Consider the following 21,865-nt stretch of genomic DNA (forward strand, 5'->3'; position numbering starts at 1 on the left):
CAAAAACTGAGGTGAGTTCTCAATTAAAATACTAAAATCGCAAAACTATAGACTGATTTACAAAAGTTTCATTCATAATTGTAAATGGGCGTTGACACAAAATGTTAAATACTACGTACAATCTCAAACGCTTGCATTATCTTTGTCAATAAAGTTTCCTATACAAAATACGACCCGGATGTAGACGCTTCCATGGGAAAAGAGAAGCACGTTTACCACCCCCTTTTTGCAGCATGTGCATGTGAGATGGACGCGAACATGGTAGATCTCGTGGAAACAGCCCCCAAATCGGAGCAGACAGCCGGCATCCTCCATCAGAACCGAGTCTTTCTCGATTTTTTCTGGGACTTAGCCAAACCCCAACAAGAAGTTCGTGTCAGGGCTGTGGAAAACCTCCTTAAATACCTGAAAGACAGCAACAAGGTGACAACACGTTGTAATTTTTTTCTGATGTAATGAAATTATTTAGAACACTATATTGTATCACAGATCTATATTTTTATTTCACTGCTATTCTAATGCATCCGTGTCATTTACAATGATGAACGATCCAGAGTTCTTTTTAAAATGAACAGTTTTTACTTTGAGTACACATTATTTATTTATAGTCTATTCCCATTTGCAACACTGAATCTTAGGAACAACATCAAGTGCATTCCCACTGTTCTATTGGCTAACATTGACTGCAAATCTGCAATATTCCTCCAATCCAGGAGTAGGGAACATGTGGCTCGGGAGCCACGTGTGGCTCGGGAGCCACGTGTGGCTCGGGAGCCACGTGTGGCTCGGGAGCCACGTGTGGCTCGGGAGCCACGTGTGGCTCTTTTGATGGGTGCTTATGGCCCCCCGCTAAACTGTGAGCTAAAATCTGAACACTATATCTAGAGTCGTTTTAATCTTCCAGTTTTTAATTAAACCTTTCTGCATGCATGCATCCCATTGATTAGCATCAGGGTCACAAGTTTGTCAACATAATTCTGAGACTTTTTTTTTTTACTTTAAAGGCAGTAAAATGATTAAAAATGCACACGTTTTCATGTATTTTTACTTCTAGTAAATTCTGAGTATGGCTCTCAATGAATAACAATTGAAAATATGAATTGTTTATGGCTCTCTCTGTCAAAAAAGTTCATTGAACATTTATTACCGTCAATGACATTGAAACATGATGAGTCAATGCCAGCCATCCCAGTTGAATGAAATAAAATAATCATTGATATATACTTTAGTTAATTAGGTTTCCTATTGTGTATTTAAAGAACATGTTTTCCTTATTTGTTGTTTATAAATGTTGTTTTCTGTAGGAGGATGAGCTGGAATACACACTAAAGAGGCTGGTGGATGGCCTAGCTCACAACCGGGAGGTGGCAAGACCTGGGTTCAGTCTGGCTTTGGGCCAGGTAGGCGATTATTCCCTCCAACCCTTCCTTGGGTTTACATTTTTTTTTGCCCTGCCAGTATTTATGCTATGCTTCAATACTGAAATACTGTTTTCCTCTTTCCAGCTCCTCAGTGCTTTTGAAGATCTTACTCTGCAAGACATACTCGGCAGAATCCAGGAGAAATACAGTTTAGAAAAAACCCCAAAGGTAAATGTTATTTATTTATTTTTGGTGAGATTACTTACTGTGGGGGAAAAAATTAGAAATCAATTATTTCTTCTGCTCATGCCGCAGAAATTATTGCGAAATGCTGCATTTGGGAGCCTCTTTGGTATCCTCGCTCTCCATCAGTCCGGCCGCCTCATCAAAGTAAGTACAGTACACTACACTGTAAGTATTTATCTAAAGTGTAACTGTTAGGCTAATGAGAACAATTACTGTAGAAAGTTGATGGATGTTGCAAAATGCCAGAGAAATGAACTTGGAATCCAAAATAAATCAGCTACAAAGCAGGCAAATGCTAGCTTTTCCAGTGAATGTTAAAGAGGTATTTGACTTTGGAAATTCCCCTGCAACACAGGAGCCGTTGGTTGTGCTGGGATGCGTGCAGCTTCTGCAAAACCTCAGCCAGTACCGACAACACTTGAAGGATCTAGCCAGCAACACCATGATGGACATCCTAAATGAGGTAGCCACATGAAAAAAAACAGGACTGTTTGAACAGAGCAGGCTTTCGCCAAAGCAGCTAAATTCAAAGAGTGGCTCTATTTGGTAAAACAAGGCACCATGAAATGATTTATCGGGAAATGCCTTTTCTGACCTCTGTGACTTTTCATCTCATTACCTAAAAATGTTATCAACTCTTGTTTGGTACAAACCTATCCTACAATTTTGATAATATTAGATGTATCATCATCTGGGTTACTATTTTATAAACAGATAACATAACCAACAAACAGAGGTATTAGATAAAGGCAATGTTTACCATTTCTGATCTCCCATCAGGTCCCTGAGAAGGTGTTTCAGGAGGTCCTGTTGACCGCCCTGCAGTCCGATCTGAAGGCAGCCTTCCAAACTCCGGATCAGCTCCGACTGCTGTTGGTGGCCCTGGAGCGATTTCCTCAAACACTTGATTCTAACAAACTTCAAAATCTGTTGGGCTCCTCCACCATCATCAACAATGACAATATCGCAAAGTAAGATTATTATTGTATTATTTTGTCTTAGTTTAGAATCATTCCAACTTCCATGTTATATCTGCATTCATGACGTTTTTTTTTTTTAAATTTAATTTAATTTTTTGTAATCGTGCATCAAAATTTCTCTAGTTTTACTCTGACCACAACATTGTGCCTTGTTGTCTCTTGCAGGCTGACACACCTTTTAAAGTTGGCTGCCAAGGCCACGAAAAAGCAGTGCATACTCCCGCCAGTGGCGCTGGACCTACTCAAGCTCTCACTTAAGGAAGACAGCTTCCAGCTCTTCTGGAACAAAGCCATTGTAGGGGGAATGCTAAAAGAGTCTTGGGGGCCCACACAGTGAGTCAAGAGGAGAAAAAGAATAATATATGTGTGTGTGTGTGTGTATGTATATCTATGTGTATAATATTCTATATATATACACACATATATATATATATATATATACGTGTGTGTGTGTATGTATGTATGTGTATATATGTGTATGTACATACATATACACACTTAAATAACGTGTGATTAAAATCAACCATTTCCTACGTGCAGCTTCGTGAGTTTCCGACTGTTGGGCAGAGCTTTGCCTTTTCTGTCATTACGGCAACTTCAAGAGCTTCTTTCCGGGAAGGCCATGATTCACTACGGCGAGCACGTGGTTTCCGCTCAGGTTTGTCCAGAAGTATTTTTCAATTGCGCGGGAACTGCAAAACTGAGCATCTATACCTCATGTTCCAGAAACAAGAACGCTTCAAGCTGGCTCCCGAAATGGAGACATACGTTTCGGACTTCCTGGAGGGTTGCGAGGATGACAAGAAGCAACTGGCGGTGATGGTGGGCTTTTCCTCGTTGGTCAATCAAGGCTACCCGGTGGTGCCCTCTGTGTGGCGCGTGGTGCAGCACCTGCGGCCGCCGGTGGTCCAGGAATACGTAGCGTGGCTCAGGACCACCTTCTTGCGGCCCAACCTGAAGGGGATGCTGAACTTTGATTCACGCAAGCAGAAGAAGTACAAGGAAGAAAAGAAGAACTTAGAAGGGTGAGTCCCAAGGATCTCTGGCGCCTGCAAAGTGAACTGCTCAATAATTCCTTTGGTTCTGAAGGGAGTCCATATTCCGCTTGAGGAAGTGGATTGTGGCAAGGCTGGCTTCCATCGTTGATAACCATCAGGTCAATAAGGACGAGGCGCTCATTATGCAGACTGCTCGGTACGGTAAAACAAAAGAGTCCCAAAAGTGTTAATATTGATGAATGACCATTTTTTTTCTTTCCAGATTTGTCTTTTTCCACGCATTCTTTGCCACCAAAGAAACCTGTAACGACATTCCGGAAACTCAAGATGAGCTCAACGTTCCGTTGGATGAAAAAACCAGGGCGGTGCTTGTCAGTACCTTCTTTGGGTGAGTGCTCGACCATCTCTCTCTCTCTAGCAATTGACGTCCAAGCCATTTTGAAGTTGGAGGGCTGGCAGCAAATGAGCAAACGTTTCTTCTCTGCCACCCCAGGCTCCTCCTCTCCCTGCATAACCTGCCCCAGGCGGACGAAGAGTCCAAAGAAGGGCCGTTGTTCAATAAGCGCACATCCGGCGTCACATCCGACGGCTCCTTGTGGCTCTACCGCATGGCCCAGTACGCAGAAGAGCTGCTGGGCAAGGACACGTTTGTCCAGTCCGTCCATCCTTTCAATGCCGAGCACAAGCTGGCTTGGGAAAGGTAGGCACCCTTGTATTCTTTGGTGACGACATTTCACTTTGAAACATTTGCAATCATAGTCAGGAAGGGTGTTTAGTAATGAATTAATTATGGTTCTTTAATTACAACAAGAAAAATGTGCATTCTTTAAAAAAAAAAGGCACATTTTTGTGGCCTTTTGGGCAGTTCCTGGGACACCAAATATGCTTCTGGACTTAACATGAAGGCAACTTAATCAAGTACCATCACTACTTTATTGTATTGAACGTCATTTTTCTTCCAGCATGTTGGAGTCGGTGGCAAACCTGCAGAAGAAAAAAAGAAGGAGAGGAAGGGGCTACTCGCCTGAGACCATTGCCTTCCAGCAGCTCTTCCTCTTGGTGGGCATGAACCTCTTCAAGGTATGATTGCCCGAGTTAGCTTTGCCATCACATTCGTTTTTTTTTGAAGGCCCGCCTTCCATGGGTGAAAAATGACATTTTACAAGACGTTTTTTCGTATCTTTTAAGGCTTCAGATGAGCTGGTGGATGTCATGAAAGATTTGCAAAGCTGCGTTAAAAAAGCGCAGGAGAAACGAGCCAAGAAAATAAAGAAAGGTGAGCCCTGTGTAGGAAACGTTTGTTGTGAAGTAAGTTTGTTTTTACAATGATACTAAAATAAAAGAGGACATATTTCTCACCCCAAAAAAGGATGCTCAACTTGTACCAGCAAAATACAAAGGGAAGAACAAAAGTGAAAACTTGCCTGTCCACTTAAATGTATAGTTTAACCAATGACAAATACAATTTTACTTGAACTAAATTATGAGACCAGACCAAAGCACTCAACGTTATTCTGCATTTTTTGGATATGCATATTTTGATATGAATATGGATGTGTTCATCAAATTCCTGTTTGGGAATCCATTATACTATTATAGTGTATTGATAGAATTTTGTTTGTGCATATAAAGGCATTTTTTTTACATGATACACTTCTAAAATTTGTCAGTTTGGCAGTGAATGATCAATCCCATCAATGGGAGTAAATGAGTCAAAATTGTAACTTTTCACAGCTGACAAACAAGAAGAGGAGGAGCCGGAGTGGGTGGAGGTACTGGTGGACATCTTGCTGTCTCTCCTGTCACAGCACAGCCGACAAATCCGGCAGGTTTGCAAGACAGTCTTCGCCTCTGTCAGCCCCCATGTCAATGCCGCTACCCTCACCACCATCTTGGACGTAAGGCCCCCTTTTTTTTTTCAAACTGCTTTTTCTTTGTCTGATAGGGCGACTTCTTTACTGTACATTGTTGCACTTGTGTACATGTAGGTCTTGGATCCAGATAAAGACGGCGATGAGGACGGCCCCGTGATCGTCGAGGACGATGCCAAGAAACCCCGGAACAAAACGGAGAATGGTGACGAAGAGATGGTGATGGAAGACTTTTCTTTTTGCAGAATTTTATCACTGAGCTTTTGTCTATAATGTCAATTTTTTTACTCCTAAAAAAAAAGGAGGCCAAGTCAGACGGGTCAGATGACTCAGATGACTCGGATGATGAATCTGAAGAGGATGACAATGAAGAAAACATGGAGGTGGACCAAAACTTCAAACTGGAGTTGCTGAAGGTGCTGCAGCAAAAGGACACTACGGTCAGTCTTTTCGACTGGTGTGTAATATTAAGTGTGACCACACCGTGGCGCTATTATATACAAGATGGACACTCTCATTACATTCACAAAAAAAGTCTATAAAATGTCCCCTCTTTAAAGGAACCCATGGTGATGAGGTCATAATCTGTGGTTTTTGCATGTGTCCAGGCTCCAGAGGAGGAAGGCAGTGATGAAGACTTAGACGACAACACCATGATGGAACTGGACAAGAACTTATCGGTACTCTTCTCGGAGCAGAAGAAGAAAATCCAAGCCAAGAAGGACGCCCAGGACAAAATTCGCAAAGAGAAATTGCTTGTGTGCAACTTCAAGACAAAGGTGAGTGAAGGAATAACAATGCTGGTGTCAACTATATACTATAGCAGAAGCAATAAATGAAATACTATGAACGTGTTCCTATTTTGTAGGTGCTAGACCTAGTGGAGGTATTCGTGACCAAGGAGTCCACAAGCCCTCTAGTTCTAGACCTTTTAGAGCCTCTGCTTTACGTGATTGAACGAGGTATGAAATCTGGTAACGAACAGCAAGAGCAGGAGTTCCTACGTAGAGTTGCTCAAATTTTCAGGCAAGTCGCAGTTAGCATCGTAAGAAAGCCACCTGTGATTTTTGATGTTACATCTTGAATATATATTTTGTAGGAACCTCTACAGTTCCAAAAGGTACTGCAAGACTGTCGACGACAGGAAGCAGCAACTCAATGACTTAGCCGAGAAGCTGATCACAACGATGCAGAAGTTGTCAGAGTCCTCTGTTGCCCTCTACTACTTTAGGTAAGAAAAGCTTAACCTATTAATTATAATAGAGATGTCCAACAAACTTGTGGATGGCTGTATTTATTTTGAGGCCATTTAATGATAAACACCAATAACTTTTCTCCTTTATTTCTACTGTAGCGCCGCAATGTATGTCATTAAAGTGCTGCGAGGAACTCCCATTGCAGAAAAGAAAACGTTACCCAGAAATTTTGAAGATGTACGTTTGTCCCATTTCATTTTTTCACTGTAACAAAATGTACATTTTGGTCAGAACACATAAGTTAAAAGAGCAATGAAAGTACAATTAAGATTTGACTGCTAATGCAGTGCCATTATCAAAACTGCAAATGATACCAGCCGTACAGTCATCTTTTTTTTTGTATGCAATTCCAGTTCTTGCATTTTACTAGGTCACAAAGTGGGTCAGTTTAAGATAATTTGGGCCATCCTCAGTTTAGCTCTTCATAGTCATCAAGTTAATAGTTTCTTGAATATCTGTTTTATAGATTTCATTTATTTATTGAATCAAAATTTGGGTAAAAAATCAAATAAAAATATCTTATATTTTTTAGGCCTTTAGGCCGAAAGCCTGTATGATAAAAATCATGCTAATTTTGGGTTTCTACACAGTTCACATTCATGGGCAACGTGGACGTGGAGCGAATGACCAATGTCTTTCGGGAGATGCTGCTCTCCTTCATGAGTCGCAGAAATAGTCTTCTGACCACCCAGATGTTCACCGACCTGTTTAACAGATTTCCGGTGAGCCGCGCAACCTGACAGCTGGTTCCCCGAATGATGGCGCTATTATAGACTTGTGTGCGTGTGTGTCTTGCAGGTTTTTAGTGTTAATCTATTGGACGCGACGGTGCAGCACATTACATCTGCCGTCAGAGAGCACCAACAGGTAATTGTCGTTCCTCCCGACTACCTTTTTTTGGGGGCGGGGGGCATTTTCTAATCTATCAAGGTCACTTAAATTAGAATGTAGAAAAATTATTAACTCTTTGGCTGCCATCAGACAATGTACATGATGCAGCCTGCCTTGATTACTTTTTTTGACCACAATACCCAATTTATATTCAAAGGCAAAAACATGTCTATACATATCTGCCCATATTTGGCTCCAGCACCCCATGACCTTCATGAGTGGCTCAGAAGATGATTGTACAGTAATACCTTGAGATACAAGCTGATTGCGTTCCAGGACCAAGCTCATATGTCAATTTACTCGTTTCTCAAATCAACTTTTCCCATATAAAATAACTAAATACACATTCATTTCAAACGGGTGTATGTCCTGTTCGTTTTTTTAAAGTTATCCAAGCAGCCACGACTTGCGTTAAAGGTTAAATGGATTGAAAGTCTACTATTGACAAACCCATTTCAATTCACAACAAAAAAAATGAGAAGAGCCACTTGAGAGTACATCTATCATTTTCAATGGCACCAAAAGAGTTGAGTCATTTTTTGTGTAGGGATTACTGTATTGATATCATAATTTGTGTGTTTTTAGGGACAAGCGTGTGTATTGACGTTGGCTGCCATGCAGAGCAGGGTTGTGCAGAAATTGATGCAAGGCGACCAATGGTTGGAAATTTGCACCAAGTTGACGCCACAGCTGACTGAGGTGAGTGACATTTTCCTTTCATATTGCCGGTGACAGCGTTGTGGCCATAAGCTTTAATTTAAAAATAAATTACTGTTGATATAGCTTTTATAGAATGTTTAAGTTTGACTGGGAATGATAATGTTTTAATGCTGTTGATGGCGCTGGACTTCCCATCCATTTTGACTGGGAGGGGAAATGAATATTTTTTTGTGAATATTTCATGAACAAACTTCCGCCATTGAAACTTAAAATGGACCTTTTTTTCCTGTGACATTGAGTTCACCCCACGGTCAAAATGTATTGGACGTCTAGCGCCGTCAAAGGCAACCGTTGCCCTTTGAAGGGTTAAAAAGACTTCCAGGCTTCATTTTCCACACACTGGTAGTTTCCCCTTGTTTATCGCTAGGCAGAATTGATTATTTGTCATGAGAGTCTCGTGACATGATTATTTAATAGAAAGAGAAACTCAGATGGGCTTACTTTTTTTTTGTCATACACGTTGGTAATTGAATCACTGCTCTGTATTAAATAAAAAATGTAAATAGAAAAGTTTCCTAATGGGATTTGTCCTTAATGGACAGTTGATTAAATCAACCCCTTTTTTTCTCAGGCTCTCAAGCTGGAGGGTCAAACGGAGGGTCAAACGGAGGGTCAAACGGAGGGTCAAACGGAGGGTCAAACGGAGGGTCAAACGGAGGGTCAAACGGAGGGTCAAACGGAGAGCAAGGCTCTGCGGGAGAAGGTATTGAAAGCTCTCAAGCTGTGTCACTTTCTGGTCAAGAACGTCAATGAGCAGGTAAGTCGTGACCATAACCGACGACTCCAAAAAGAAGGAAGAAACAAAACAAACATCCGCTCTCTTTGTGTTTGTAGAAGCTGGCCGTTGATCTGCTGGACCTCAAGAAGGTCCTGGATCTTATACCGGAAGGCATCAGCTTTCAGATAACAGGACCACTACAGAACATCTACTGGGCTGTCATGAAATTCTTTGGTGTTCTGTAAGTGCTGCAATGACATTAGATGTTGACGTGCGTATTTAAATTCATTTGTTTATCATCGCCATCTTCAGGAGGCCCAAAGTGGAGAAGGTAAAACCTGACAAGGACGTGCCGATGCAGCAGCAGCTTGCCAAGAAGGAGAAGGGCTTCCTGCCAGAAAGCAAAAAGAGGAAAAAACGCCCTCAGCCCGTCTTGGAGCCTGCCGCCGCCGCCACCGCAAACTCGGCCCCAACGGCAAACAATGCGGGGGTAGAGAAAGGAAAGGGCAAGAGGAAGAGAAAGCGGGCGGCGCAAACCGAGGCGGCACAAGCCGGACAAGCCAAGAAAATGAAAGAAAACGAAAATATAAAATATCCACGGCAAGTACAACTCCCAGATCTTTTTTCCCCCTAAATCTTCCAGTGCCATTGACTTTGATAGACGTCCAATCACATGACTCTTTTTAAAGCAAAATTATGACTCTTTTGATAAGTTCATCATTGGTAGAGACTTCCAATGGATTAGATGTCTATTGTTGTCAATGGCAGTATCCAGTTTGTTTTATTTTTTGTTTTTTATTCCTGTTCATATAGCATTATTAACCATTTTGATAGTTGAAATCATGTGTCCCGAAAGAGTATGAGAATGAAATTGCTTACTTTTCTCAATGTGCCGATGCTATTGTTAGAAGAGGAAAAAAGCAACCATACAACAATAAATCCTTCTCTCCTGCTGGAGATTTTTCACCAATTTGCACTCACTCTTCAACCTTTTGTGTGTTATGCAACATTAATTAGCTGTGGGAAATCGTTGCTAACAAAACAACAAGAAGGTGCAAACAGCCAGGAAATTTGATGTTGTCATTTGAGCAAAACCCAGCACTGGAATAATAATAGAGGCAAAAATTATGTGGATAAATAGACAAAATTAAAAAGTCCGGCCGCATTGCTTTGCAAAATCAGTCAACCGCACACCACTTTCTTATCTACTGTTTTTCGATGAATAACTCGCTTATTTATTTCATTCGCACCATGACAATTTAAAGATAAAATAACAGATACATACCATATTTACATATCAAAGAGTTTCGGAACCTGAAACGTTCGTACTTAGAGACATTTTTAAGTAGAGGTACGGCAATTTGGACAGTTTTTAGGGCAACAATGTTGCCAAACTATTCAACTATTCACTGTCAAAATAGTTTTTTAATTAATTTGCCGAACATGTAGATGTTGTTTGGTCTCCAGTTAATGTAAGCGGCCCCACTTGACAGCACTAATCCATTTTAAGTGGTAGCGATTCTTGTTGTCATTTGGACAAAGACTAAAAATACAGTTAAACCTGTCTGGAACATCTTACCTACTTGAAAGAATGCGCACTGCTCATACTCGGCCATCGAGCTTACGTAACATTGAAAAATGATCTCCACGCGGCGTTTGACGTTGCGCCGCTTCGCCCCGACAAACAAACACACGAAAAGGCGAGCAATCACGGCAAAGCCTAATTTGGCTGTCCGAGGCTGATGTAGTGCTCCCTAGAACCGACGCGCGTAGCCCTAGTGAGGCCCCGCTGCCATCAATCCGGGAAACTTGTCACAAGGGCGGCTGCCTCATCCATCACCGGGCTCATTTGGGCCGCGGGAAAAACGAACGCCTTCCGATCCCGACCACTTGTTTGGAGCCACGGGTAGTGCCTTAAGTGGGGCCTAGTGGCATCTTGATGGGCTTTTTTTTTGCGTTAATCAGTACAGAATTAAGAAAAAAAACAATGGATCCTAAGGAAGCCGGTGCAATGGAAGGTAGTGAGAAGAAAAGGTTTATGATGACAATCCATATCAAGGACAAAATAATTGAAAAACATGAGTGGCGTACACCTGACTGAGATGGCTCGCCAATATGAGTGGAGTAGTTCGATAATATGTACTATCCTTTAAACAGAAGGATGGTATAAAGGAGATTAAGCCTTCCAAACAAAGGATTAACCATAATTTCCAAGCTGTGCAGTGACATTCATAAAGAGATGGAGAGCCTTCTTTTAATATGGATGAAAGAAAAAAAGTTAGCGGGAGATAGCGTGACCAAGTCGATAATAAGAGGAAAAAGCCAGCGGAATCTACATGGACTTGAAATCAACTTTGTCTCGGCTACTGCACAAGACTTTAAATTTAGTGGAACGTAAAATTAAAACTTATTTTTAAGTGTGTGTATAATTTAAAGTTTATGTTATGCTACCAGTACGTCTATCAAGTCCTTTTCCTCTTCTCTCTCTCTCGTCTGCTCCATTTGTCTGTACTGAGCAATTTCACATTTGAACCATCATAACCAGTAGATAGGTGTATGTTACTATGTGAGTAGGTGATGAATTAAAACCAATAAAAAGATCTTTTTCCATTGAAATATCCTGTTTTTTTGTGTTTTTCAGAGACTGGGAACGAATGAATTTGTATTTTAGTCCATTTTTACAGGAAACATTGATTTAAGATACAAGTAAATTGACATACGAGCTCGGTCTCGGAGCGCATTAAACTCGTATCTCAAGGTATTACTGTATATGTATATCTCTTAAATATAACGGTATGCCATTTCATTAAAATCAGTGTATGTTTCTACATTAACTTTCTAGACAAATGTTTTATTTTCTTATAATGATGTCCAAATTTAAGAAGAATAACCAGCATGTTTTTTTCAATTAAATCATTTTGTAGTCTATCAAAATTCATATGTTCATATGTTGTTATTACTTGCATAATGTTGTCAAAGACTGTAAGGTTGAGCGGATCCTAAATCCAGAAGCCTCTCCTATATTGTGCTTTGCTTTTCCAGTGATGGGTGCTTTTACCAAGGCCTACTTGTTATTCCCTCCCAGTGTTTGTTCCCTTCAACACAGAGCTGAAAAAAAGGCCTGTTGTAACAAGTCTGCTTGCCGAGGTGACAAATCATCTGATGAACCCGGACAGTAGTTGGAGGAGGAGGAGGAGGCACCCCGGCGGCGTCCTCCTTGTCCCCTCAAGCGACATGCGGGAAGCAATCTGCTAATGCGACCGCGAGAAGCGACTGTGGCACAAAGTTAAACGGAGGTAAGCATTTGAATTCATGCCTTCGCTTTATGGAGTCTTCTGGCTTGAATGTACTGTAGTGTTTTTTATTTTTTTATACAAGGACATCTGATAAGTGTTTATTGCCCAATTTGTCTTGGCGCCGTGTTTTTCAATAGTATATACGAGCATTCAGACTTAAAACGTGTTGTCCTCCGATACCACAGGTGGTGCCATGTATACCGTCTTTGGGGCATCTTTTGGTGCATTTTTCCTACTTGACTGGCAGGCAAAATAGTGTATATCTTTTAACTCTTATAGTTCAACACTATGATTATTTTCATCTTTCTGCTGGGAATTTAATGAGTTTGTCACTAGTACAATTTCAAATAAGAGGCCTCAACATGAACATCTTTCATCCATTTTCTACAAACACTCAATTCAAATAGCTTGGCCATCTGTCACTGGCAGCCTATGAATTAGTATCTACACAACTACAAATAAATTGCCATGCTTTTAATTGGACTATAGAGAACTGCAATGGGCGAAAATGGTAGTAATCCTTTAAAGTCCCACTATCACAGATTTATTCACAATACCGTATTTTCACGACTATATGGCGCATCTCATTTAAAGCCGCAGTGTCAGTAACGAGTGCTATTTCTGTATTTGACAGACGTATGAACACAAGCATCTTAGGCTTCATTAACTTCAGCTCTATGAAAAAGTTTAGCTTAAAAAAAACAACACATTTCAATGACCATACATCATTTTTCCCTTGGTCATAATCTTCAGTTAAATATTTAGATGAAAACAACAGAATAAAGCACTTAGTTCTGTGCTCTAATCACTCAAATCATGCTTGGTCAGACGGAAAAAAACAAATTCCTACACAAAATATATTAACCATTTTCCAATAAAAACAGGTAATATAAGACAAATTAGACTAAACTGATGAGAACATGGTAAGTGAAGGGGTAATGTGTAAAGCATTTTTGGGATAATTTTTACGAAGAAAAGGACTAAGGGCTGTGGCTAAGCGAAATCCAATCAATCAAATTTCGTAAAGTACCCCCAGAGATGATAGTGCGACCTCAAATGTACTCCTGATTTATCAGTTCAACACCGGGCCAAGTTCATTTCTCATATAGCCACTCCAAACTCCCAAAACTAAACTTCACCTCCTGCAAAACCATATCAGAAAATGAGATTTAAAAATATCTTAGATATATTAGATGTTACAAATGGATCAACTCCCATTTCTAAGGTTACTCTACATAAATAATAATGCGGTTTATACTTGAATAGGCCATATGATTTCACTTATTTCCTCCCATTGACATCAGTAGATATCCATCCAGGTTATTTAATGTGGGAACAGTATAAATGTGAATTTGCTCCTACCAGTCAAAAAGGATTAGACGCTTAGAGTTAAATGAGTGTCCTATAAAAGGTTGGCAATTAATTAATCAATTTAGAGTCCTTTATTAGTAATAATGGATTGTTAACAAACATATGGCATTTCATCGTGACTGTGTTCACTACTTTAATGTAAATTGTAAACATTAGTACTTACAAAATTGATATAGAATGGAAAATAAAAGCAAAAGCCACTTGAGTCAAGCCACTGTGGACAAGCACTTTATTTTGGCAAATGTATCTCATGTCTCCTGAGATAACAAAAGCCTCAAATATGATAAAATGAGGACACCTGTGAAATCTAGGTTATTCCCCATGAAAACCTACATAAATTGTCTCTTTGTAACTTGATACAATACGCAATGCCGGCAAACTTTCCATTGCAATTTCAATACCAAAGAAACAGTATTTACAAAGTTTCAAATGTTACTTTTATACGTTTCACATAATTCATACAACAGAATACTCACAAAACCAAGGTGGGCAAATGTTATCATCTAGGTTTTGGTAAAGAGATACAAATGAACAGAAAGTGATCCATAGGAAAGAGAGCAAGTTCCTCCATGTCATTTATCCACAAATTGCATTTTCTGGTTAAACATCTTATCAATCAAACCAATCACGTGGACTCACCCACCATTCATTGTTGGAGTCTAATTCCGCTATTTTCATGGTAATTGAAATCCATTCATTTTCTCGTCACTCTTGACCACATATTCATTACCTCCATTCCATGGTCAGTAGTCTGACAATTTTTACCCCTTGGATCGCAGCCATTCCATAGTCACTGGTCTTGTTTGTACTTTGTACAATCCTAAAAATTGGCTTTAGCATTTTTTTGGACCACTGACCACCACCATTTTCTACCATTTAATTCCTTAGTCCCTCAAAATCCATCCCTGCGACTGACCTCCAAACGTTCCCCATCGACCCGCATTCCATACTGCCCTATATCCCCGTGGTCGCCATCTTAATGACTGGCCCTTCCAAACCAAATCACCACTTTAATTACTGCAGTATATTTGATTTTGGCTGACCCCCATCCTTTCCAGGTTTATTCATTATTGTCAGATATTTCATTCTCCTCTCGGTCCAAACTTTATAGGTCACTTCACTTATTTGTTGTGTTCCCTTCAATCCCAGCTAAACTCTACTAATTCCCTGCGTGGTACGACCTCCTCTCCTTCTTGACCTTCATCTATTCAGATCCTTTCCCGCCATCTTCTCTTTCTATTCCTAGCCAGTTTGACCTCCATCTCCATATTCCCATGGTCACTTTCTCCCCAATCCATTCCCAGTCACTTAAGCTGGAGCTAATATCCATATATTTTCCTGTCAGTTCCTCTCTTTACGTCTTAGCAAGAAGATACATGTTCATAAATTGCGCTTGTAAAAAAAAAAAGGGAAAAAATAGCAACTGTTTTAGTCAGATCTGTTGGAAATGCTATCTGACACCTTCTATTCCATAAGTGTTCAATTTTGACTGCACCATATATGTCTATATATGAAAATATATATTCACATATATATATATATGTATATATGCGTATAGATACATAAGGTATATATATATATATATATATATATATATATATATATATATATATATATATATATATATATATATATATATATATATATATATATATATATATATATATATATATATATATATATATATATATATATATATATATATATATATATATATATATATATATATATATATATATATATATATATATATATATATATATATATATATATATATATATATATATATATATATATATATATATATATATATATATATATATATATATATATATATATATATATATATATATATATATATATATATATATATATATATATATATATATATATATATATATATATATATATATATATATATATATATATATATATATATATATATATATATATATATATATATATACCATTAATAAATGTTTTTTACATTCATTCATTCATTGGTTGCTAGTTCTCTCGAATTGGACATCCAGCATTGGAAATAATGTATGGAATTGCAGCCCCACTGATTAAAAGACCCATTCCCCTCTTCAATATTTATTTAAAAACGCTAAATACTACATACAATATATTCCTTGTATAAGGCAGATTACAGAAAACATTCCTCATTATGCCATACATGTACAGTGAACTGATAGAATGTATGTATAGGCCCACTTTAATGTTACTACAGAGTTTACAAAGAAAGAAAACGCGCCCGGGGAAGGATTCTCATAATCACAATCTCTAGATTAAAAACGCCAAATATTAGCACTCAATGGTTAGCTACTATCTGACACGGAATAAGAAAAAAAAAAAACAAATCTCATGTGCATTACTACAGCCAAAAAGTCTTGCATAACTAGAGCTAAGATGTCTAAAAAAGACATTGGAGCACTTCAAGTCACTTCATATAGGGAAGAACGTAATACTACAATGCCCAAATGAAGAAGCCTATATGTCTATATGTGCAGTGTTTGCACTGCCTAACAGCACCAGCACAACATCCATTAAGAGTCTAACTAACTACATTATGCTAGGGCGTCAGAGGACATGCCAAGGAATATCTGATAAGCCATTACGACATGTGTGTTGTGTCACCTCGTGTGAATAATTCAACACAATCGTGTGTCACGTCCCGAAGACCGGTTAAAATTTAAACGTCTCCAGAGTTTAACCAAGCTTCCTAGGCGAGAGGCAAAGCGGGAGAATATGTATTCCGAGCGAGGCACTCTAGAGCAGGCGTGTCCGAGGAGAAAAGGGGTTTTCATCGAGGGGTCGGTCGCATACATAGATCCAGAAATCTTTGTAGTTCTTCCCTCTTTTTTTTTCCCCCTTCATCTTGTTTCTTAATGTCGCGCTGAATTTTTCATAATTATGCCACATTTATGCTTCTTGTATGGACATAAATAGACAGCAAAATGCCACAGTCTTAAATAAGGTTGTGAAGAAATGCCAAGCAAAGGCAGCAGAGAACAACTTAATCTTAATGAAGTTCACCAATACATGTTAACATAGTTCCCTGACAGCAAAATGTAGTCAAAACATAATTTTTTATCAGATTTTTGTATGTTGAATTATTTTCCCTGAGCACAAGACAGTGACAGGTGAGGTTTGCACTGAATAATGGTAAGTAGACAGTTTTACACAAAAAGCAATTTAGAGCTCAATGTTGTATTCTTGTTACAATATGGGGGCTTTTATGAGGGTCAACAACAAAAAATAGACGCCCCTGGGTGGGTTTTGGACACCCCTGCTCTAGTCCAGTGATTCCCAACTAATGTGCTGAAAGAAATGAGTCATAATTTCTTGATTCGGGTTCTGTTTGACGTTTTTCTTCTTGTAAAAACAATCCCGCTTTGAGATAAGAGTGGTTTGACTTCGGAGTTTTTTTTGTGTGGACATATGATTATTTTGTGTCTCAAAATAGAGGAAATATATTTAATGTCACTATGCATACTCTTCATTAAGCCAGTGGTTCTCAAAATGGGGTGGGAGTACTAACAGTGGTCCTTGTAGTAGATTGACATAACTAATATTTTCTTATATAGATATATAAATCCACTCCATTTATCAAAAACAGTTAAATTCTTTGAATTGAGTGGTCCTAGTTTTTTTTCGAGAATATTTTGGTCTCCTGCACTGCTGCAGTTAGTTGTTCACAAACTGTTTTTGCAGGGCCTCTATTTAATAATTAAATTAAAATACAAACATTCCTCCCGGAATAACATAAACACAAACTTGTCCATGTAGGCAGTGAAAATTCCTTTCCTGTATTGTTCTTCATTCATTTTTAAAGCCCTCTTAAAGATGCTCGGTACTAAGATGAGCTCCACCTGCTGCTGTATCATAATCATAAAGCTCAGCCGGCCGAGTTCCACAGTTTGAAAACCACTGCACTAAAGATACAAAAGCAAGTCTTGCAACAAACGTCAATTTTTTTGACGAAAAATGGAAGCGAAGATGCTATATCGAAAGCTGCGTATTCTTTATGGCGGTCCTAATGATTGAGAACTACCTCTAATCAGCATCCTCTGCCTTTGACAGTGCTAGACGTCCAATCTATTTGGACTGTAGCCGATCGAGCGGTCGCTTCCAGCCGTAAATGGATTGGTCGGCTATGAAACGAGCCAATCCGAAATGAACCGTTTATCACTGAAAATTTGTGAAGGATTACTCTCAAAAAATGATTTGATATACCTACAAACTTAGATCCAATGAAATTCCCATATATGAATGTTACGGTGGGAGGAATTGAACTTGTATGTCAAGGTGTTGGGAATCACTATCTAAGCTCGGTATTCTGCGTGAGAGTCATCGGCAAGCAGCAGTAGAGACGGATGAGAGTTCTTTGTGCCTTATTGCTTTTTCCTGTTTATTCCACAGTCTCGTTCCCTGAGTTTAACAGTCGGCGGGGGCTCCTCCGCCATCCTCCCGGTCGGCGGCACAGCGCACCGGGCGCGCAATGACGCACGGCCGCGCTGTCCCTCCCGCCGCCGCCGCTGCCGCCTTGCGACTGTCGCGCTCGTACTCCTCCTGCGCCTTCTGGATCTTCCGCTTCTTCAGCCTCCTTTTGTGGAAGTGGAAGGTGGCCACGGAGACGATCACGACGCCCGCCAGCGCGACCACCAGCACCAGGAGAGCCAGTGTGGACGACAAGGGCGGGAAGGCCGCACTCAGCTGCTCCACGCACGTGCCATTGACGCCCGGGCACGACGCGGAGCTCGGGGGCGTCATCCGGCCCGCTGGAGCCTTCGTGATGGGTGAGTTTGTTGAGGTTTTTGTACGTGTGCGTGCGTGCGTGTGTGTGTGTATGTGTGTGTGGAGGGAGGGAGGGGTGATGGCTCAACGCGGGGAAGCCGGACCACGCATGCGCTCACCTACAAGCAGATAACACACCGCAAGCATTTCACAGTAAAATGACAAATTGCATTGAAAAGGGCGCCTTGGTTAAATGAGCACGTCAATAACAAAAGGCTTACCTGGCATATGAGTTAATGCAAGGGCGCAGTGACGCATTTCAGGAGGAAGAGGAGGAGGAGGATGAAGACAATGATGTTGAGGTCGGAGCTCAAAGCTTCCAGCCTACCTCTCTCGTCTTAATTGCCGCAATCCGCTCAATGCGCAGCTCCTCATCTGCGTGCGTGAGAGAGCTGTCCAACAATGAGCAGAGCTGGAGCGAGAAGAGGGGTGGAGGGGGACTCCTCCTTCCTCCCTCCTCTCCCTTCTCTCCCTCCTCTTCCTCCTCCTCCTCCTCCTCTTCTGCCGCTCCACTCAGCATGTGAATGAGGAGAGCTGCATCTGCATTAAAGCTCCGCTGGCTTCTCTCGGGATGAGTATTTCTGCCTCCAAGCGTCCGAAAGTGATAGTTCGTAAAATACCAAAGCTTCAACCCGAAGCCAAATGATAAGTGTGTATAGGAGGTAAATTATCGTCGCGCTGTCGGACCGCAATCACTGTGGTATTCCCCAAGGGTGCGGTCGGTGTCTGAGTGCGACGAGGATGTTGGTCGGATTCCGATTTGGATCTTGCGGGGATCATTAAGACCCTTGAGATGTGGCAAATAACTCATCAGCTGCCATTGACGGTACTAGATGTCTAATCCATGTCAACATCCCAGACAAATATGGCCCTGAAACGTGAAATACATACATACATACATACATACATACATACATACATACATACATATGTATGTGTGTATGTATATATGTATAGTATATGTGTATGTATATATATGTGTGTACACACATATACTATACATATACATACACATATACTATACATATATACATACACATATACTATACATATATACATACACATATTATACATATATACATACACATATACTATACATATATACATACACATACTATACATATATACATACACATACTATACATATATACATACACATATACTATACATATATACATACACATGTACTTTACATATATACATACACATACTATACATATATACATACACATATACTATACATATATACATACACATATACTATACATGTATATGTATGTACATATATACATACACATATACTATACATGTATATGTATGTGTGTATGTGTGTATTTATGTAAATATATTGCTTGAGTTTATTTAGTGTATTTTTAGAACAAGTGTTTCAGATAACAAAAGGATTATGCTATTTATAAACCTTTGACGGACCTTAAGGTTTAGCCCAGTGTATCAAGGAATCAGCTATGTGGATCTCCTCTAAAATATGGAAACTACTAGTGACAGAGCTCTAAGTCTTCTGCATGCACACTACTTAAAACTCATTGATTAGCAACAGCATAAAAATGTTGTCAAAAGAATTCAGGGACTTTTTCTTACTTTAAAAGTGGTAATATGATTAAAAAAATGTATCGCCTCTCAAGCAGAAGACGAAGGCCACCCATCTTGTTATTCCACAGCCCCACAATTAAAAAGGAAAAAAACGAAAGAATAATTCTCACAGTCATTCCCCAGTCGTTCCCGCGGACGTCGCCAGCAGGCCTCGATGAAAAATGGATGTGCTCGGGGAATGTTTCAAAGGTCCCGGGATGATGAACTCACTGTAGATAAGTGCATGCTGAAACATTCATGCCCAGTTTAGAGCCGGCAAATGTTGGGAGGGTGACTAACCACCGTGAACATCGCTTTTATTTCATATTCATGAGACACCAAAACTGTGCAGTTTGTCAATAGTAAAAAATCTACATCTCAAAGTCAAGCTTAACGTTCACTCCAAATAAATGTTATATAAAATATTATTGAAAAATGACTTTAGGTTGCATAAAGTTGGGACTACTCAGCTGTCATGTGTGATATTAAACAATATTTTGTGATTTGGCTTTTTTTCCAGGCCCGGGGGAAGTATGGAGTTATTTTCAAGCAAATGATGTCAAAAACACCTGATATTGAGAGAAAGATAAAAGGTAAGCAAAGCTGCATTTTTCTTCAACATGTTTAGCACAAGATATGATCAAAATTTGTGAAAAATTACTTTTCACATATTTATATATTCTACATTTTCATAATACCACAATATATATTCTGACTGAAAGATGCCACCAGTCTAAATGAATTGAACACAGTGCCATCACAGTTGTCATATTTACAAATAATAGCAATGAGAGCAAAGATTAACCCCCCCAAAAAAATCTCATTTCATTTTGAGATTTTAATTCTCATACGCCAAATTTGTACTTCAAACCTATTTGGGATTTAAAAGTAATTTGAATCATTCTTTTCGCTAGTTAACTTGACTCCAAAACTACATGTCATTCCTTTCAGAAATGACTTACTACTCGCTGATCGCCATTGACAACCACACACGTCCAATCCATTTGAGCACAGGGGGAGGACCGCAACGATTGATTTGGGGAATAGTCGTTCCATTTTTCATGAGGAAATTCCTATTATGCACCGAGGCAAGAATGTTAATGGACGCTTTTTATCAACGCGAGAATTGGCTGCACTCCCAGAAAAAGACCTGGATTTGAATATTTACGACTTGGGAGCTAATGTTGTCTCGGAGCTTAATCCTTGTCTCCCTGCGTTATGTTCGCCCAATATTTCCCACATCGCTGTAATAAACACCTGGAGAGTTTGCTTGGAGATGGAGTTTGCAAGGGCTTGCGACTAACTGTTGTAGTAAATATCACTTGGACTTGAGAATGACTTTTCGATGGAAAAGTGCGGGTGTTGGCATGCATGATGAGCAGATGACCAATTTAGGCTCCTGTAGTTGTTGACACCAACACAAGTCAAAGCAAGTGTGCGCAAGTCATGATCATTTTTCTCCCTCAAGGAGGCTCTGACGATAATTCCGTCAAAGCCAAGGCCGCCACATGCTGATTTTTATGCAAACGTGGTTATTTCCATCGGGGTCGTTTAGCCAACGTGACGTAAAGCCACACCGCTGGGACCGAACAAGCTTAAGAACCTTATTTGCGTCCTTTCCGTCACGTTAGGATGGACGTAACTCCGCTCTAGGGTGGGATCCTGCCTGGCCCGGGCTATAAATCCATCTGCAAGGAGTTGCTGACTGTTACTGTGAATAATTGCATCAAGGGCGACTAAAATAGTGGGGCGGATGAGCTTTTCTTC

General features: G+C 39.8%; 2 protein-coding genes across 2 annotated transcripts; one reads left to right on the forward strand and one right to left on the reverse strand.

Moving 5' to 3' along the window:
- Window positions 1-181: 181 nt before the first annotated feature.
- mybbp1a (MYB binding protein (P160) 1a) lies at window positions 182-10,011 on the forward strand. Its single transcript, XM_077740555.1, has 27 exons — window positions 182-423; window positions 1,305-1,400; window positions 1,506-1,589; window positions 1,677-1,751; window positions 1,963-2,070; window positions 2,388-2,578; window positions 2,753-2,920; window positions 3,128-3,245; window positions 3,314-3,612; window positions 3,677-3,781; window positions 3,848-3,973; window positions 4,079-4,285; window positions 4,548-4,665; window positions 4,774-4,861; window positions 5,320-5,483; window positions 5,574-5,675; window positions 5,759-5,896; window positions 6,065-6,235; window positions 6,325-6,482; window positions 6,556-6,687; window positions 6,811-6,889; window positions 7,303-7,434; window positions 7,511-7,579; window positions 8,189-8,302; window positions 8,895-9,080; window positions 9,158-9,282; window positions 9,354-10,011. The coding sequence occupies exons 1-27, from the start codon at window positions 193-195 to the stop codon at window positions 9,673-9,675; spliced, it is 3,906 nt and encodes a 1,301-aa protein (XP_077596681.1). The 5' UTR covers window positions 182-192; the 3' UTR covers window positions 9,676-10,011.
- A 5,778-nt stretch (window positions 10,012-15,789) lies between these two features.
- On the reverse strand, window positions 15,790-19,027 carry LOC144212576 (uncharacterized protein C11orf87 homolog). The gene is made up of 2 exons (XM_077740560.1): window positions 18,730-19,027; window positions 15,790-18,627 (listed from the first exon to the last, which is right to left on the reverse strand). Exon 2 carries the CDS (start codon window positions 18,482-18,484, stop codon window positions 18,149-18,151), a length of 336 nt encoding a protein of 111 aa, XP_077596686.1. The 5' UTR covers window positions 18,485-18,627; window positions 18,730-19,027; the 3' UTR covers window positions 15,790-18,148.
- Window positions 19,028-21,865: the final 2,838 nt, after the last annotated feature.

Source organism: Stigmatopora nigra, chromosome 19 (assembly GCF_051989575.1).
Source record: "Stigmatopora nigra isolate UIUO_SnigA chromosome 19, RoL_Snig_1.1, whole genome shotgun sequence".
NCBI lineage: Eukaryota > Metazoa > Chordata > Actinopteri > Syngnathiformes > Syngnathidae > Stigmatopora > Stigmatopora nigra.

Bases quoted from the DNA above. Each gene is read 5' to 3' on its own strand.
- mybbp1a (XM_077740555.1), top strand. From the start codon at position 193: ATGGGAAAAGAGAAGCACGTTTACCACCCCCTTTTTGCAGCATGTGCA. The intron at 4,862-5,319 runs GTGAGCCCTGTG...AACTTTTCACAG, and splicing joins AGCCAAGAAAATAAAGAAAG to CTGACAAACAAGAAGAGGAG. The intron at 9,283-9,353 runs GTAAGTGCTGCA...CGCCATCTTCAG, and splicing joins ATGAAATTCTTTGGTGTTCT to GAGGCCCAAAGTGGAGAAGG.
- LOC144212576 (XM_077740560.1), bottom strand. From the start codon at position 18,484: ATGACGCCCCCGAGCTCCGCGTCGTGCCCGGGCGTCAATGGCACGTGC.